This window comes from Osmia lignaria, chromosome 9 (assembly GCF_051020975.1).
Source record: "Osmia lignaria lignaria isolate PbOS001 chromosome 9, iyOsmLign1, whole genome shotgun sequence".
Classification (NCBI taxonomy): domain Eukaryota; kingdom Metazoa; phylum Arthropoda; class Insecta; order Hymenoptera; family Megachilidae; genus Osmia; species Osmia lignaria.
In genome coordinates this window covers 10593101-10612714 of record NC_135040.1, presented here as the reverse complement: position 1 = coordinate 10612714, position 19614 = coordinate 10593101, and the positions used below count along the sequence as shown (strand labels likewise).

General features: G+C 44.7%; 1 protein-coding gene across 3 annotated transcripts in view; it reads left to right on the top strand.

Moving 5' to 3' along the window:
* Positions 1-19614, top strand: part of LOC117601202 (uncharacterized) — a 196239-nt gene that overhangs the window by 35932 nt on the left and 140693 nt on the right. For all 3 annotated transcript variants that reach the window (XM_034317688.2, XM_034317706.2, XM_034317697.2), the window contains one exon: positions 4240-4437. In XM_034317688.2, coding sequence (XP_034173579.2) covers positions 4240-4437 — 198 coding nt within the window. The remainder of the gene's footprint in view (positions 1-4239; positions 4438-19614) is intronic.

Here is a 19614-nt window from a genome sequence, read left to right as displayed (position 1 = left end):
TTTGTGTAAGTAATAATCAGGGTTCATTGACCTTTCTCGGCACGACAACAGAGAGCACGACAACTTTATATGTCACCGTGATATTTCTGCTTAAAATCGATCCCTTATCTCGATTCCACGGCGAACACGGTCTTCCGTGGATGGAACAATGCTCGGCTTTGGAGAACGCTGAAAGCGACGGCGTTCGATCCGAGCGGAGCGGAGCGAAGCGATCGCGCAACGACGACTCAATCCGACTGCGGTACATTCCAAGGATTTGTTTCCACTCAGATTACAACGGCAGATACTGGCGACAACCGGCCGATATTTCATGGTAGAAACGACCACCATTCGGCGCTGTTAATTCATTCGATTCTACGATGAACGCGTTTATTTTTTTTTTCATATCCTTCGATTGTAGAAGGAAAAACAATGAATCCCAGAGTTCGTTAAAAAAGAACCAGTTAATGATACACGCAAAGAAGTTTCACGTGTCGCGATGTTGGAGCACGTGCTTGGGCACAATTTACCAAGCTTATCGGGAGTGTACGCGAGAGGCACTTCATCAGGTAACCAAGGGGTTTCCACGTGCGGAGATTGATTAATGCGCGTTTCCATCTTGCTAGCCCGTTTGCTGTCCTCTGGTCGCGAGCTTCGTTTCGTCTCGCTCGAGAAAGTTTCCTCTCCTTTGACTCGCGACTCGGTGGTCCGTTGCATTATCGTGATCCTAAACAACGCAGCATTGATGGATATCGCGAGCGCTTCTGGTGTATTGTGCAACCGGTCCGTTGCCTCGCTTCCGATAGCTGTTCTCCTCTCGTTCGTATCGGCGATTTAATTAACGACGCTTGCGAGATCCTTGCGGCCGGATTTTTCGATAATTACCGCGACGCTGCGTCACCGTGAACGCACCGTTCTTGGCTAACGAGACGAGCACGAGAAAATATCGGTGAAAGTATATGTATGTAGAACGAAACAGTAGTTCGATCGTGTTTCTCACAATGCGTCTCCTCTCCCGTTCTGCGCTCTTCCATTCCTATCCATCTCTTTTAATTATACAAGTCCATCCTGTCATCCCAAGAAAGTACACTATTGATATTAGCTTTGGAGCCGAGAAAATGCTCTGTTCTCGACGGACACGTCACCGGTGAACATTTGATTGGTACAATCGAGTTGAACGACTCGAAGCTGGCGATTTCGTAACGTTCTAATGTAATCCTTGGAGATTTGTCTTCACGTGACGCCGATCGCGACGCGAAAACTCGAGTCATGGGAATCTATGGCGATCATAATGGAAACAATGAAACGCGAGAGAGACACCGAACGAACGAGAAAGAGACAACTTGTACCGTGAAGCAAACCAGACAATACTTTTCTACTTCGGGAATAATACAGATCGTGAAAACATTTGTTACACGACCTGGCTAACCAATCAGCCAGACGTTTCGTCTATTCTCTACGATGCGTGTCCGCGCCATGCGATTTAATACATTTATATAACCGATGCGATGGGCTATCGTTCTCGTTTCAGTGCCTGTCACCTCTTCCTTCGCTGACCCTCCGTTCCTTTCACCCATAAAAATTCGACGAGACTCTGAAATAATTCCTCCGAACAAAAAATGCAAATTGACGTGGGCGTGGAAAAGGTGCAAGGGGAATGCACATAACGGGACGCGATTAAACAAAGCGGCCGGTTAAACAAAAGAAGGCTAATCAAGAGCCACCCTATGGCGTTCCCGCTCAATTTCAATTCCGCGGCCGGAACGTTTTGCTGTCAGGGAGAATGGCCCATGAAAAAGGCAGCAGGGTTGCTGCTCACTCGTTGACGTACCAATTCTCCTCGGCTTCTTTCTATGCCGGCTTTCGGCTTTGTATCGCCGACCTTTTCCCCTGTTGATCTCTCGACTGCAACGAACTTTAATGAATATGCGTCCACGTTGCAGGGATTTCAGCGAATTCGATCGAAACAGCTTCATCCTGTTTGTGACACGATACTCGGTTGTGCTGCGATTCACCTACGGTTCTTTGAATTTCATCACCTCTGATCTGTCAGCTTTTTAAATTAACTTTCAAAGAATAATACTTAAAAAAGTATTACAGCGCGATCTTTTCACGAGTCTAATAAATCAAATGAAAATTTGAGCGTGCAAGAAAAACAATAAAGAAAGGAAAGGGGGTCGCTATAGACTTGGTATGTACAATGTTTAAACGGCAGCCACTTCAATTTGTAATGTCCCGATTACACCGGCCGAACAACTGTTACCAACCTCATAAACAAGTAGCATAAATCAGCCATTGTCTCGCAGCACCGTTCGGCCGCGCGAGTATCAATAATTTCCAGCGGTGAACGAGAGAGGCTAACCCGAGGGATACGTCGATCGGAATAATAGGGCTATTCTGTCGCTCGTCGGTACCAATATTTGGCCAGTCGAAATTTATGGGGAAAGGGTAAGTTGATGGTGCATAAAAGGCTCGTTAGGGGAGATCGGCACTCGTCCCTCGTGGGGATTCAAGGGGATGGAAACAGACACGGAAACAGGGGTCCGCGCATAAATTAAGCACAGTTCATGTGCTAGTGGTTTTAATCGCACACCTTATGAGCACATGTTTATTAATGCGTTTGCACGATTTCAACCCTGATTTACCATCGCGTGTATTTTCAGTTCGATGTTCTAATGTGGAGTGATTTATTCTGGGAAAAAGAGGGTCGGTACTGGTTACCGTATCGGAGTTGTAGAAGGGATTTGTGGATAAAATAAAGCGAGAGTAATTCTTTTCGAGCATCCTTGGATGGGAAAAGGATCTCGAGGTGGAGCGGGTGTACCCAGGGTGCGGTGGATCAGGGCGGAAACACGTGGGCGATCGAGCACGCGTATAATGGTTACGTCGCAACGTTCCTTGGCTCGAGTGGCTGTTAAACTGCAATGTTTATGCAGTCTGGTGTAACGATCCACGCCGATATAATGCACCCACATCGCCGCCGGGACGACGCACGCCACTTGTCCGCTTTGCTATTCGAATCTCGGTGGGTAAGCGATCCGAGCAGATAACCAGGCTGATGCTGCGACGCCGTTCCGCGAACAACGAGCCGATTTTGTTGGAAAGTACATATCTAGTTTACGATCTCGAGCGGACCTCGACGAGCGGAAAGAACCGGGAGGATCGCCTCGATCCGCTTCTTTGTTCATTCAGTCTACGGTTCAAGCTTTCCCGGTTGTTCAATTTTTAATCAAACTTTAATGTCTTAATATTCTACTTGATAAACCGAAAGCTTTTCGAACGAAATGTCAAAATCGAATTAATGTTCCTTCTCAAGAAAAAAAAAAAAAAGAAAAAAAAAACAGCTTCCCAAACGTCATTGCATGTCCTGGCCGGTTTCTGGCATAAAATTCAATTTATTCCCCCTTGTTTGTTCTCGGCGTGTTGGGGGAGATCGGCGTCGATAACAGACTCTCTTGGTGTAGCCCATGATTCCATAACAATATGGAAGAACTTGGAACCGTTATACGTCCGCTGTGTCCCCTCGGCTTCGAGTTGCTTCCCGTTTCCGGAATCCGTGGTTCAGCGTGTTAAAAGTATCTAGGAACGCGGAAACTCGAGGCGCGATATTACGTAATTCAGAAATGCCGTCATCTTGCATCCTAGCTAAATCTTAACAATACGAGCATCTTTGGTCGGATGTCAGGCATTAATATTTAATCGCGCGGCGAGGAGGGAAAATTTATGGGCTGAGAATGGCTCTCGATAACGGTAACCGTGTCTTATCGATGCAACGACAATTACGCGGTTAATCATCGGCTATCTGTTGGGATTGATCTTGTTTAGGATCGATCTAACTGCTTGTTCGAAGCTAATCATAATAATTGTTGAGCATTCGTTCGACTGTGTCGCGATACAGAGATACGAACAAGAGTATATCTTGTTACCGTTTCTGTGATAACAGCTCACTGTTAAATATTAACTATGCAAACGTCTTATTTTCTATTATGTATTAGGACGTTAATTAGAGGCGGTGAGCAGCGCGAATGGTGTCTAATTATCTCGATTGTTTTCTGCAATTACTTTATGCGCTCACTATGTAGAGATAAGGAATTGAATCTATTTTATAAATCTTACCAGTATATGTTCCATTCAATAGAATATACTGTAACTGTTCATAATTATGTCTCTTGAAAACTATAGATTTCAACTTACCTTGTCGTGTCTATCGGGAAACCTCAGGAAGGAGCACTCGTTACAAAGGGAGCGTTTTATTTGCAGGATCGCAGAGACGTCGCCTCGTTGGTCCGGAACTTGCTCGGCCCGATCTACGGTGATGGCGTTATCAATTTGCTGATAAGACAAGCCCGGGATATCCTGGTGTGCGCTTATCACGGCAACTTGGAGAACTTCCTCAGGACTTATCTGTCACCGGCTGCATCGTTGCTCGCGGAAGTGAAGACCGTCGCCTCCGAAACGGTAAGTCTTCTTTCTATTCTCTTCCGTTCATCGAACGAGATCCCGAAGAACTGGTCTCGCGAGCGGATTGTCCGCAAGGTAGAAAAGGTGAAAGAGAGGAGAGAATGCGATTCCGGGAAACGATTAAAGTAATCAGTCGCATGGCTGGCCTGCGTCCATGTATGGCTACACGTTGTTTGATCCAGTTCGCGGGCAATTGCGAAATCCGACTTATACTCGCGATGACACGACATTCTATTTATATAACGTCTGACCGATTTAATCGCCAATGACAGCGCATACCGATCAAACGCACGGGGAAAGCCCTGTTTTTCTCGCGTTCATACTTCAACTCTGTATGCCTACTAATCCATTCGGTATTCGAACCGTTCACCAACGCTCGAAAGGTTATTCATCGGAAACATTCCCTCGTATCTACCCTCTTGATTGCTTAATCAACACCTCTCGCATCAGTGGTTCACCGCCATGTCAGGAGATTAGGTTAGTTCGTCACGTGTATCGTCCGTACCCTCTGAAAACTGCCCTCCCAGGGCAACTTTTAATTAACGTTTGCGATTCGAACCGCACGTTGAAGGGCACAAGATTCGTCGTTAGGTCAGGACGAAGCTTTTGCAAACGCCCTCTCGAGACACATCGTGCGGCTGGCGTAGCCCTCGACTTAAATAAATTAACCCTCGAGAAGGCACGTGCTTCGACGCGTCCTGCAACCCTCGACATTCGAACTGCGAGAGATTGCAGAACGGTTACCCGCAACTACAGGGGTTATTAACGACAATCGTGGGGAAGGGTTGGCTTTTCTTCTCCGTCAACCACTATACGTCTCCCGTGCCTCGAGATTCTTGCCGATTTAATTGAATTCCCTGGCGTTAATGCTGAATTGTCTCCGTATGCGGAAGAATGTCTCAGTAGGTACATTAAAGGGTGAATCTTGCGTGCTTTATCGTAAGGGCTGTTCGAGTATTCGGTATCGATTTTATTCCCTTTGTAACGCCTTCTTTCCTTAACCCTTTCGCTATTCGGATTCACGAACGCAACGTACCAATTACATTTCTACTCGAATGGCGCAACAAGTATCGAGTGAAATCACCGCACAATAGAGCGTATCGATCGTTAGCGAGGGACGATAAATTCTAGGCAGAAGAGCGATAAAGAAAGGGACGGGTTGTTTGGCGACAATTTGGCAGATATGGGGCAGCGATGTCCAGAACGGTGGAAAGCGGAGCGTATACTCGAGTTTGTTGGCTCGTTAGTGCAGAATTTCTGAAAGTAGGTAGGCAGAGAAGCTAACCGGTGCTCTCTACCTAATATAGGCTACGAGTCGGGGGCTTTGTCAGTCGACGTACGACAGTGTAGCGAGATGAGATATATCCGGTACTGTCGATCTGGAAATTTGTCCCTCGCGAACTCCTTCGACAATGATTCGAAATTTCCTTGTTCGGGGAAGGTTACTTTGTTCGTGTCGTGCTTGTTCTTGCAATTAGCACAGAGGCTAGAGCACAAAGCTGGATACCGAACCATTGTGAGACTGCTTTCCGAGAGGAAAATAGAGTACACCGTTGAACGTGCCTTCTCTTCAAAGGCTTAACTGATCTGCCTTTGAAGGGAGTTCCTTGCTAATACCTATTGTGCCTTTCAATCGTATTTCCTTGTTTCTTCAAATAATCACGTGTGTATATTTTTTAAATGGTAGGCAAGAGAAATGATCGTTCCGATCGAATTACACAAATATCTTCATTGGAATCATCGAACCAGATACCCTAACTCTGTCGATTTTTTGTTTTTTCAACACCTCGTTCCACTCGGTCGGGTAATCGAAGTTTCACGGTACGATCGCATAAATTTTCAGCTCGGTTCCACGCCCTACTGCGAACATCGCGAAACGTTGAAAGCAAGCGGAGTCGAGGTCACAGAATCGCGAAACGATATTTACGGTCGTGCCGGTCGACGGCTAGCGTCGAGGGCGAACTCGTTCTCCAGTGGACGTATACGGATCGAAAGGGTCGTTATTTCGCGAGAAATTATTACTATTACGTCGCGAGCACACGCGACTAACCTTGTTATCGGTTATGTTGATACCGCGATTACGGATGCGTCGTAAAACGTGCCGGTCGCGGGCGAATGTAGGAACCGCCCTATAGGAGTACATACACACGGGAATCACGAATCTCGTTTACGAGATCCTCTGCTTTAATTGGATTCAACTTGGGTGTAACGAGGTCTATCGAATTACTATTATAATATACATTCGACAACTGATTCCCTCGGGAGGTCGTATTTAACGGCGGATAATTCCTGTTTCGTTGTAGACATCGTGCAAGAAGTTATTGATCGTCAATCAAGCTGGCAAATTGCACTGATTTACACCATCGACGCGGTGGTTTCCTAACCGACGAGTTTCTTGATCGTGTTTGAACTCGCGGTGGATGACTGATAATGATTGCATGACTTTCCAAGACTTGTCATTCATAGGTAGTAAAGCGGTAGGTCTCGTTTCGCTGTGAAACAGCTCGTCGTCGAAGGGTGTATTTGACGAGATACACGAAGGTGATGGTAAACGGGACTGCGTGGTAAGGCTATGGGACGTGATGAAAGAATAGCAGTAGGTGTAGGCCAGATAGTAGCGAGGCAGCTGTGTACGAAGCATCGAAGACACACCGGTAACGGTGCCTCGTCCGAACTGATTGACAATGATTGAAGGCTGCGGCATTCGACTCGGCACTGCGAGCCCAGCTTCGCCGAGTGTTCGTGTAAAGCATCGATTTATATATTTCTGCCATCGGTATCCGAACATCTTGAATCTTAGTCTCGAATCGAGGCGAAGGAAGGGATCTACGCCGGGAGCAGAAACGGGAAAAACGACCAGCCCACGCGCCGCTATCGGCCGGTTTCTCGATCATCTCGATCTGGCTAACGCTCTCTACCCAAGCGCGTCTGTAATTTGCGATTGATTAAATTAAGGTGATTTCCATGATCTTCCGTCTTCGATATCTCGCGATACCTACGCCGTCTAACGTGACCGACTTCTGCCACCATAAATTTCTACAACGTGTGTAATGGAACATTAGGATCTGACAAGTGGTCGGGTAATTCGATTGATCTGTGCGATCTTGTGGAAAACGAAAGGCTTGATTTTTTTTCACTAATATCCTGATTATTTCAAGTAATTGGACACATTCACGGTTTCGTTGAAAGCGATCTTTCATAGGTGTATAGTTATACAAGTCTCATTCAGGAACGATCAGACAGTCGTGACGTGGACCATAGCGAGTAGGCGAATGCACCTGTGCCTTTGCTTTTCGAACATTTCTTTTTTTCCTTTTCTTTTCTGGCAAGCACGACGCCTGGTATCTAGGCTGGCATCGCTTACGCGTATCACAGCGGCTCATTGTTCGCGGAAGATTCAATCTTGACCGTCGAGGAGGCTTTCTCTCTTCCTGCATCCGCGAGCGGTTCGAAGATAAATGAAGCAAGTGTTATTTTCCGTAGGCTGGCGGACGCGCGCGCCGCTTTTACATAATGAATAGGGAAGTAAGAAAACGTCGTTTGTGCGTGTCGATCGTTTGAATATTTTATCTCTTTCGTTCATTAGCTTATCACTTTTCCAAATATTCCGATTACTTTTTCGCGCTACTCTAAAGACATTAGTAATTACGTAAGATGGCGAATTGGCAGGATACTTTCTTCTTTGTCGAATGATTCGATAAAATCGGTGACCCGTTGGCCTCCGACTTCTTCTCACCCTCGATCCGCGCAGAATCTCACGGACCGTCGAAGACAAACTCTCGCGTAGTCGGAAAAATATCGACAGCCGACAGACGGTAGCTGGCTGGAAAACGAGGATGTCTCGTCTCATTGTCCCTCGCATGGAGGTCGGTCCTCGTTTGGTAGGCCATCCGGTAAGTAGGTAGATAGGTAATGCAACCAGCCGACTACGTAACCGATTGGTCGCGGGTTAAGTAGCTGGTAGCACGCGGATATACTGTCTCCTCGACATCAGTATGTATCATTCTCGACCATGACTTTCATGATTCTCTCACGAAGATTTTTACCTTGCTGAACAAATAACGTGGATCTCACACGTACATACGTACGTCGCTATCTCCGTGTTTTTTCTGAATAACTTTCTTTGCTTTGCGCAAGACGAAAGGATTGAAATTATTAGAAGACTGTAGCCTTGAAACGTGTCGAGGGGATGGTGTTGGTAAGAAAGTGGCGCGAAGAAACCTATGGAATCAAAGTGGTCGCGTTTCACGACGAATGAAAGAAAGATCGTGCGGATTTCTTGCTGCGGACGGTACGAAGGCCGCCGAGAGGCTGCCGGTGGAACGGTTCCGTGATGTTCGCCCAGGTAGTTAATAAATTAGTCCCCTAACATCGTGGTCGATGGACAAAAACTAGCGCTACTTCATAAGCTTGTTCCTCGTGGTTGTGTAGCTTGGAAGAGCTTGGCTAGCTTCTGCCTTCTTCGTGGGGGAGAACCGCATTCAACCTTAAACAACCAGCGCGCTAGGTATCCGTAATAGAACAGCGGTCCTCTTAAAGGAGATACAATTTAATTGGAGCTCAACTTCCTCAGCCTTTCACCTTGGAGACCATCCTTCTGGCTGTCTCGTTCGCCTTAGTTAGGTTTCTCGTCGCGTTTCAATACCTTCGATCGTCTTTAAGAAAAACTGGTATTAAGCCGGTGGGAAGTAAATGGTTGAGTAGCTTCTTGTACCATGCATGTTATAATTCAAACATCGTTTACATGTAGGTATCGGTGTATCGATAATCAACGTATATATTCGTGCGTTTCATCTTGAATCATCGACATCAACATTCCTGGTTGTTCCTGATGTAAATATCTCACGTTTAATCGGACCGGTTTCCCGTTTGTAGTAACAGAAACTAGGGAAATTAATCGTCGATTAGCATTGACTGTGTCAGCAGCAACGACAATCCGCGTTAGCCGGGATAACGTCGTGAAACGGAGAAAGTGGTTGTTCGTGAATTGTCGAATCAAACGGTAGTCAGTGGTAGCTGGCTCGTGAAAGCAATCATACGTTGGTCCAGATTCGTCCGCTATTAACGAGTACGTTTCCCGTGGTCCAGTATGTTTCTTCCGATGAAACGTTCTGGCTTTCACGCTGCTTGCTATCATTAGGGTTGCTCGTTGCCTCTAGTGATTCGCTACACGAAAGAAGAAAGTTTTAAGGGCACAGACTCCTTCTGCCATGGCCTGTATGCGTGCGCTCACACAATCAACGGAAAGCATGCACGTATATGCCATGCGTGAGAGAGACACTCGATTTCGTAGATTTCGTTTTTCGTCTCGATAATTGCACAAATGAAATTTTCGCGGGTACAGCACCCACGGGTGGACTTCACCACAGGGTGGTCTGGTCCGTTTGAACGCTAATAAACACCATACGTTGAGAAAAATGATATTTTCGACACTGTAAGATTGAGACAGACGATGTTGTAGGCAAACAACATGGCTGCCGAATGCTGCGTTCGGCTGCATTTTAGCAAATATTGGACGATTTAATGGTTTTTTCACCCATAGCACACCAGACCACCCTTCCTTGAACTAGCACAATGTCACTGAAATTCGACTTTTCACAATTTATCACTTCTGGAAGACGTAAAACGAAATTTACGATTTGCACGCATCAGACGTCAAATAGACGGAAGAATAGTTCACTGATTTTCCGTCAGAGGCATTGATGGTATATTTGACCACGTTATCATCGGGGTCGATAAAAACAGAAATCAGTCGATAAATGTAAATTCTAATTTGACACCACAAACAGCTACGCGAATATAGTCAGAAGTATGGCATAGTTGCCGCATCGTATTAAGACTTCTGTCACGCTGTTGCCACATCTGTTACAATTGCAACAGGCTCGAGCCGATTTTGATTCCTGCCAGACATAGAAAAGAATAGGACGCTCGAGAGAGAAAGAGGTTCGAGAATGAAACAATACATGTACTAATGTGTGCATCCATCAAACTTTTTTATTCATATTTATAATCATGTATTTTTCATCAATTAAATTACAGATAGAATACTTGAAATGGTATGCCAGAAAAATGAATTATAAAACTTGCACCATATACAGTGAAAACTCGATAAATGTACATAATTATTGCCGGTCCACTCCGCAACTGTTATGGAATAGGAGAATCATTTTTCAAATTTGATTGCCTAGTCAGTAAACACTGATTAGAAAGAGTCAGTAGCTAAAGACGAAAGAGGGACTAAAACCGGGATTTATTGCCTTCATTTAAATGCCCCGTGTCAATGTGACCATACTAATGCACAGAATAAAGTTTTTTATTTTAATAAAAATTTCACTATCATGTGGAGAAGATTTTTCTGATTAAAATGAAGTTAAACACAATATAAATTGGTCAACATTTAATACCATAATATTGGGTTAAATGTTGTGCTTGTGAGTCTTTCTCTCTTTGTTTATCCTTCTTGCGCTATCCTTTTCTATGTTCGGAAACATCAAAGAACGGCGGATTCGTGGTGCTGGTAGGGGTAGAATGAATGAAATAATACACATAACGTAAGTACGCGGCCATAAGACTTATAGGAATGAAAACTACCTGACATAATAATTTCAAGAAGGGAATAAGAAATAAAGAAATTAATAATGAATTTTAATATAATTCTGTCACACTTAGACTGGGACACTCTGTATATGCAGGTACAATTATATTAAAATTCATTATTATATTTCAAATGAAAAAGATTTCAATAACACGTGGCTGGAGTGGCTGTCATGGGAATCGACGATGTAGACGGCGCGGAGAAAGAAGAGGCATTTTTTATATTTATTGATTATATTTCAATCGATAAATATTGTATATTACAGATCAATTTACATGTCTTTATTTTTCATTTCTTTCCTGAAATTATTAATGCCATATAGTTTTTATTCCTATAAGTCTTATAGTCGCATACGTTATGTGTATTACAAAGTCTCATCGAATCTGTCGTAGCGTGTGACTATATTTACGCCGATCGGCCCTACGTTGTTTCATTCATTATACTCCTTCTCTCTCTCTCGCGCTGTCCTTTTCTATGTCCGCCAGGAATCAAAATCTCGCTCGGCTCGAGCAAATTCATTTTGCTAGATGGTCACAGATGCGGCAACACCGCGATAGAACTCTCAAATGATGTGATTTGGCAACTATGCCACCTCACTTTCGTTTCTTATTCTGCATAATGACGTTAGATGTCACACCGTCAAATGTCGAATTTCTCAATTATGTGTTTTCACGATTGCCCGATTCTTTCCAATGGCGCTTACATCGATTCGGAGGAGGCCTCGAAGGAGTCTCTGCCCTTAAGCTGTGTCTTTTCAACTAATTCCTTGTAATCTAGTTTGTCCTGGAGGTTAGCGAACAAAGTATTACAGCGTCGAAGGGAAGCGAATCAAGAATCGTTATCTTCGCCCGGACAATGTAATTGAATCTATAAAAGCATCTTCCCTCGGGTACGCTACTTATTAGCGTTGCGCTCATTAATCTGCGCATAGGGAAGTCGCTAGGCGAAGAGAGCAGGTGGTGTAGAATAGCGGGTTCGATGATAATGGATCACCGTCACGGATGTGGGCCGTTCGAGATCGCTGAGGAAATTAAATAATTACCGACAGTAATCGATCTGCCGAGTTGATTCGCGCAATATTGATGACAGTCGTACGAAAACAGAGCGTAGAACGGCGCTGCGTCCGTTCAGTGAAAGCGCGCGTGGTTGTTTCTTCGTGATTGATTGTCAAGGAGATTGAGTATCGCGGATGTATCACGCGTATGCGCGAACTTCGCCGGCTAATGATCCTTCAGATTGTTGAAACGCGTCGCGTGAGAATGTGTTGCTCGTTCGATTTTCTCAAAATAGAGTTTTCTCAGGGTAATTTTTTCGAGTTAAACGAAGGTTCCCCCCAGGTTTTCCCAGGGGTTTCCAAGATCAAGGGCAAACGGTGGGTTGCTTGTGAAAACTTTCCACGATAATATGACAAGCAAAGAACGATACAATTGTAGGTGTACAAAAACGTGGCATTTCATTTTACATTTATTTATTTTCGAACAATTATTTTCCCTATTAATGTAATGAAATCTTGTAACATTGAGAGACGCGGTGGTGGTAATGTTTCTTTTCTATCGATTCGAGAGAAACTTACAGCACGATCGAACACGTGTGCTATTCGTGTTTACATGCTCGTTTGAACGCGCCTTCTTGATGAAAGGGTAATGCGTGCGTCATTATACTTATAAAAACCTACAATAAATCTCGTTACGTGGTAGAATAATTGCAGGAGGGCAACAGGAAGCAGCATTCAATTGCTTTCCGTTCTGCTCGCCTTACGGATGTCTTTAAATTTATTTTTTACAGATATTAAGCGTATAATTTCAACGTGTACAGTTTTTTGTCCTTTGGAATTTTATAAATTATCGCAAAAGTTTAGCAACAATTTTCTCACAGTTGAGGAGTAATGATATATTTCGAAGTTACTGTATTTAATTCCTCAACGTAGGATAAAGTATCTAGAAACAAGGGTGAGCTGTTAGGGTGCAAACAGGGTAGACTGTACCACGATATTTCGCGCGAGAAACGAGAGATGGCGTTGGGATTCATATAATTTCTCACCTGTTAAAGTATTCGGAAACAATTTTTACTAACCCTTATAGGGGTAGTAATTATTTGTACAAACATACAAAGTACATCAAATGTACTTTGATTAACGGTGGTCGACAATTCACACGATATTTATTATCTTAGACAATTAATTTAAAGACCGTCAGATTTCCCTGCCAGAAAGGCGTACAAGGATCATGAATAACCATAATAAAATAACTTACGAACACCGGTGTATCCGCAGCCACCTGCTTGTCGTCCCGTCGCGTGTAATTGTCCCCGTGAAGCTTTTCATTTTATCGGGTTGTCTGGTCGTTTAGTTCGGGTTCGTTGGTTGTCGATTTCTCCGCGTATTTCCCGCGGTAAATTTCTTATCGATTTCACTCCATTCAGGGCCTCGATTCTCGCATTGTTCGCGCGTAGCCATTAGGCTCCGTTTGTACAGCTGGCTTCGCCGCGTGTGCGTGTCGCGTTGCGTGCAGTTTGGGTCGAGGTCGACGTTTAGGGTCTATCGAGCGTGTGATTTCCGGCGAACGTGAATAGCCGGCTCCGTGTTTAGGGACGCCCACCGTTCGAAACTCCATTCAGGACGAACCAGGTTACGATTAACCTATTTATCTATTGATCGAACCACTCTTCCGTCAGCCTTGTTTCGTCGCGGATCGATGTGTATCCGCTCGTTGTTACGCGCAATTAACGACGAGGACGTTGCGCCTGTCTTGCAGCTGTCAGGACTGCTGGTCGCGTGGTATTCTTACGTTTACATAACCGATCGGTGGTTAGTATCCTTGGATTTTTCGAAGATTTGCTATTTCAAAAACACGCGACTCGAGTCAACGAGACTGCAGTTTCTGCCGGGCGGTAAACTGAAAACGGGATTCGATGCATCGAACGTTGTATTTACATAATGATGTAATACATTCCGTTAAACACGCTGCGAACCAATTCGATGCGTACAAACAATGAGGACGCTCATTACTCTCACGCAATAGCTCGCTGGCTCTCCGGCACGGGAGAAATAATTGCGCGTTGTTCACCGCATCGGCGAAGATTTGTCGGAAGTTCGAGCGGCATGCGTGATTCGTGAACTTCGTTACCCGTGGGAAAACACGTTGCACCGCGTTATTTTATATTGTCTTAACCTCGATGTACCGTATACCCATCGTCTGTATTCCAAAAATTAATCGCTGCAACCAGTAATTGAGGTAGGCACGAAACGTTACGCGTATTTTTATAATCCTTTTATGAATATCTTATATTCCCGTTATTTTAAACCATCAACCTTTTGAATGTTCCTTAGCCTATTAATTTTCATTGCATTCTTCTCTGTACTATACGGAGACTCTCAGCATTGATATTCCATACCTCTTAACGTTAATCGACATCGAAACGATAAAGATCGTTTATTCGCAAAGACAGCTGGCAAGACTTTGTAACACCGTTCGTTCATTTGTTCGTACTTTAATCGCATAATTTGCGGACGTAACTTGGCGCCAGAGTGGTTCCATCCCCGAGGAAGCTTATCTCTCGCTTCCACGTGGCGAGACTTTTGCACTCCGGTTGGAGTAATTAAAAGTCTGCCGTCGTCGATCAACCCTCTCTCCCTGCCGTTACACCTGGACTCCTCGTGTCGTCGAAAGGCGCCACGAGCGATTCTCCCGACGGAAGTTCAAAGTTTTAAACTTTTCGCGAACCGATGCACTTCTGCACGAGACCGTTAGCAACTGAGCTAACCAATTTGCACGCTCGCGAATCCGTAACTTGGATTTTCGACAACCCTCACGTTCCGCGGCAAGAACGATGCTTCGTGACTTTGCCCTCCGATCGTTATCTGTTTTTCTATCCTGGCTGGGTATATTCTGAGCGGAAATTAGTAGCGAGGAATCTTTCTGAAGGGAATTCACGATTATCCCTGTTTCCATAGCTCCAATTATCGGCTATGCGGGTTCTGATCTCATAAAATATCAAATTAGTAAGATCAGCTGGTTCCCAAGCTTTGTATCTCTGTCGTTCGGTAAACAGCAGAAACAATTCTCCCGTATGGTAGCAAAGGAAGGGTATAACTCACGCAGAATTCACGGTTAATCGCAGACTGACCCGTAAGGTGACTCAATTACCAGACACGCGGGCCACCGACTCTCTCTTTCTCACGTTATGTATCATCAACGAAACGTGTAAACGTACGTAGGTGTACACGGGGTCAGCATAAATTGAGCTCCATTAAAATGAAATTTTCCACGGGAGGAACCATGGGCGATGGGAAGGAAAGCAGGGCGAGTGGAGGGCGGTATCAGTAGTGTTTGAAGGCGCACCTTTCGGCGCGTACTCATTAATTGGATCGCCAGGAGGGACTGGCGGTCAGGTACGGCCAGCTTGTAGCCAGCGATAGGTCGGTAACCACTTTGAACATTTTATTAGATACTACGAATGTTCATGCAATTATCAAATGTTGATTGAAATGCAAAATTTCATATAACCAACGAAAGTAACTCGAAACCAATACCAACGATTGAACTGTGCAAAGATCGTAAGTTGCTCCTACAAAGTAAAGCTTCTGCAAACTAAACAGCACAGGGGCAAATTTTCAGGATTTCCAGGATCCCTAATCTTAAGGTGTCGAGACGTGCAACTTCCATATTCGAAGGGGATACATTTAATAGTGCAATTTTTTCTAAGTATTAATGGATTTCTTATAATTTTTATTCTTCACAACAATTGTTATTATGCAAAATTTATGGAAATTACAAAAACTCCCCTCTTTTCTTAATAATGTAAATCCCGAATCTATATCTACGACAATGCATTCGAATCGTCGCTTGCTATCGCTTTATCTCATTCTGTTTCAATGTTTGTCCTTAGCGACGTTCGTCACTCGATAGATTCGTGAATGCGAGAATAAAATAATAAGCTGGAGGCAGGACAACGAATTTGATTCGACGGCAACTTACGATCTCTGCACAGTACCTGTGCCACGGGAACTCGACCTGTTTCCTACGCGAAACACAAGAAAATTCACGGTGAGCGCGTTTAAAGAGGTTCGCGGAGCCTATTTGTCTTCGTTTTGCACCGTTCATGCACTGATAGCAACGCTATTAATCATAATCGCCGCGCCGGTATACACACGGGCCCGATCGTGTGCGCGAGCAAGACGCACCGCCTCGCGAATAACTCGGGCCATGAGCGCGAGTTAGGCCCCGAAGACTCGTTGTATGCGTTATTATCAACTGGTGCTGGCGATGGTGTTGGCGCGAGACACTGACACGCGATGGATTAATTGCGTATCACGTCGTCACGCCGATTAGAATATCGCGGCGCGTTGTTCCTTCCCTCGAGCGACCAGGAACGCGAGCGATCGTGCACGCGCGAGCGTTCCCTCGATTATAAATTAAATTCGCCGCGCCATGGGATAGCTGCGCTGCCGGCTGCCTACGCTTCTTCGACGGCTAGACGGTTTCACTTTGAGCGAATTCAAGCTACGAAGCGGATTTTTTCCCCTTTTAACCTTTATCTGGGTAACCAGGTACATATCCGGTTATAAATTTCTTCAACAATTCTTTCAACTCGTTCGCTAACTTGCAAGGGTTAAGCACACAAGCGTCGTTGATTGCGGAGAAATCAAATGATTCGCTTCTTAAGATTCGCTTTTTTCTTCTCCCGTGGAACGTGCGGAATATTAAAGACTTTTTAGATAACAGCCAGTTAGTTTGGACAGCTTTTAGCTAGGGTAAGTCGTGCGGTTTTCAATCTAACGAGTCGAGACTGAAAGTGAAGAGCGAGGAGATTAAGTAGCCGAGTGAAAGGAAAGACGAATGAGATTGATCGCGGAAGACAACGTTCCACCCATGTTTATCGTACAAGTATGTACATACATAGGAAAAATTTGAACCGTGTGACAGGATAGTAAAAGTGAATTTCATTTCTGACGTGCTCTTAAGCGGTTCAAATCTGTGGGTCACACTTAGACTTTCTTACTCTCAAGATCGGTATCACCGTTGTCTTGGCTATCTGATTTTTAATTTTTGGATAGGCGATATAATTCATTTACCGAATAAACTTACTTATACACAGCTATTAATAACTATCCTTCGGCTAATGATTTAATTGCAAGCAAGCATACACACTCATCGTCGGGCCATTATCTATGACGAGTGAATGAGTTGCAAAATTGCTTGGCAATTTGCTTCGAGCAAACTACTTATATCAATTAGCTTAAACGATCGGTTAAACATTGTAGCTACTCGCTAAAAGTTCCCTTCATTCAGGGTGTTAAGAAAAATCACCGTTTCCCATGAGAATACATTGATTCTTCAATTTCTAACCAAGCGAGTAATACTATGTTCTGTCGAAGGGGCGACGATAGGATAGTATTTTCACGATTACTCGTTCTCGATACGTTAACACGTAAAAGTTGCACAAGAGGAAAGGGCATCTGCCGCAATGACGCTACATTATAGCCTCGTCTAGCGTGTAATTCTTTATTCTTTCGCTTTTCAAAGACGTGTGATTCCCCGAACAAACGTCATTACACCGTTCTCCCATCCTACTCAGTTGTAATTCCACCAGGAAACTTGCTTCGAGGTATCCTTATGTTTACGCGGCGAGCAGTATCGTAGCACCGAGTCCCTTTGAAAACTCGTATAAATTTACGATCGGCAAAACCACCTTTGCTTTGCCCTATCGTGACTGAAACGAGAACGTTTATTCACGAGCTAGGCGTGGCAGAAGGGACAAACGATTTAAAAATCCCTTCCGGATCAAGCGTGATTAACTTTGTCGAAAAATCATGATTTCGATACGAAAAAATTCCAATCTTCGTGACGATACCTGCTCTAAATGCATTGTAGGCTATGATTTTTGGAACGTCGACGTATGGATTAAACGAATCGGAAGAAATCTAAATTCCAGTGTAATCGATAAGCGTGTTAGCGTTGCTAAAACAGCGAGGGAAGAGTATCGCGGGTCGTTGTACCTTCCTGTTTGGAGTCACGTGCGCGAGCTCCCTTCTTCCTCTGGTTTCTCTCTTCGTGCTGGATAATGGATGAGTCCCGATATTTACATATTTTTCCATGTTCGTGCCGTGTGCCGGGCCACGGCTAGGTCAGGCAAGGTACAACCTAGCACAAAGTAGCACCGATCCGTGTGTTTCCGAGCTCGATCGCGGCTCTCGACCACCTGAAAGGACTACCGCGTAGAAAATAGCTTGGTCAAGTCAAAGAACTTCCTATGTTCAATTTCTAAGTCAAGTCTGTTGAATCGTTTACCTTATGGCAAGCGCGCTCCATCAGAGGTTTACAAAATTCGAGAACATTGTAAACATCGATCGTTTGTTGATATTCAGAACATTCAGCAGCATATTATACATACGATTCAATTTGACCCGGTACAAGCCACCGGTGTGTTTAGACGACAGCAAGCTTGTACCATTGTCTTTTGTACTCAGGGAGGGATAGAATCCGTCGAATAATGGAGACTCTCCCCGTTTCCATTATCCATGCGGTTCAGGGAATTTCGAAAGGTTGTTGGTATCCGGTGAGTTTCGTAAGGGCGGGGCTGGTCTCGTGGAGAGAAGCTTCAACCGACGGGGTGAATGGAGGTTACTACCCTCTGCATGGCAGCAGACGGTGATTTTTCATTCAGACATCCCCCGGCTATGTAACAACATTTTCCCTTCACGGTATTATTAAACATTCTCTACTTTCTAGACTGCACGATCAAATTTTATTAAAACCGGTCGTTTGTGAAACTTTACATTATGAACCCTTCGTCGGCACGCTTGTTTCTCACCCTTTACGGAGAATTTTAAGGGGAAATCGTTAAAATATTTGAAAAAAGAATAGCGTTGTTTTTTATATATTATTTTGTTCGAGCGTTCTATGATCTTTCAGTCAACTGAATGATTTACTTTCGGTCAAAGTACACTCGAGCGAGGAAATAAAATGAAAACACGATTTCCCAATTATCCCTTGGTGTACGATCGTAAAAGTGTATTTTCGTATACATAGGATGGGTGTATGGGTGCGCTGAGGGTGTACAGTGTACGCATTGGTTGAACCGAGTGGAAGCGATGTGCGTGGAACGGTCGGAAAAGTGCGAATGGTGGGGAGGAGGGGTATCGATGGTGGGGGGGATAGCGGAGGCAGAGTCGAAGCGCGTCGGCGGCGCTTAAGCGGTCGACGCGGGGGCATTGCCGTCGTGGCCGCAGTTACGATCCGATCGAGCGCCTCGTAGCGTGTAGACGACTCCTTTCGCAGGACACTACTCGCTGTTAGCCACCCAGCCAAACACGTGTTCGCGCCTTTTGCATTCGTGTTTCGAAAATCTTTGAAATAGTGTTTCTATCAACGCGTGAATAGATCCCGATAGAGGACGATTCGATGAACCATCGGAAGGGTGACCGTGTTCGCTCCTTCGGAGTGGCTGATGATTTTCTGTACACTCGATGCGACGATGGTTAAAAAGGAGAGAGCAAAGTGAAGTGACGTGGTACCAAGGTCTTTCGAGAGGAGGAGAGGATTTTTCATTGGGCCGTGTGTGGTCCATTGAGTCCCGTC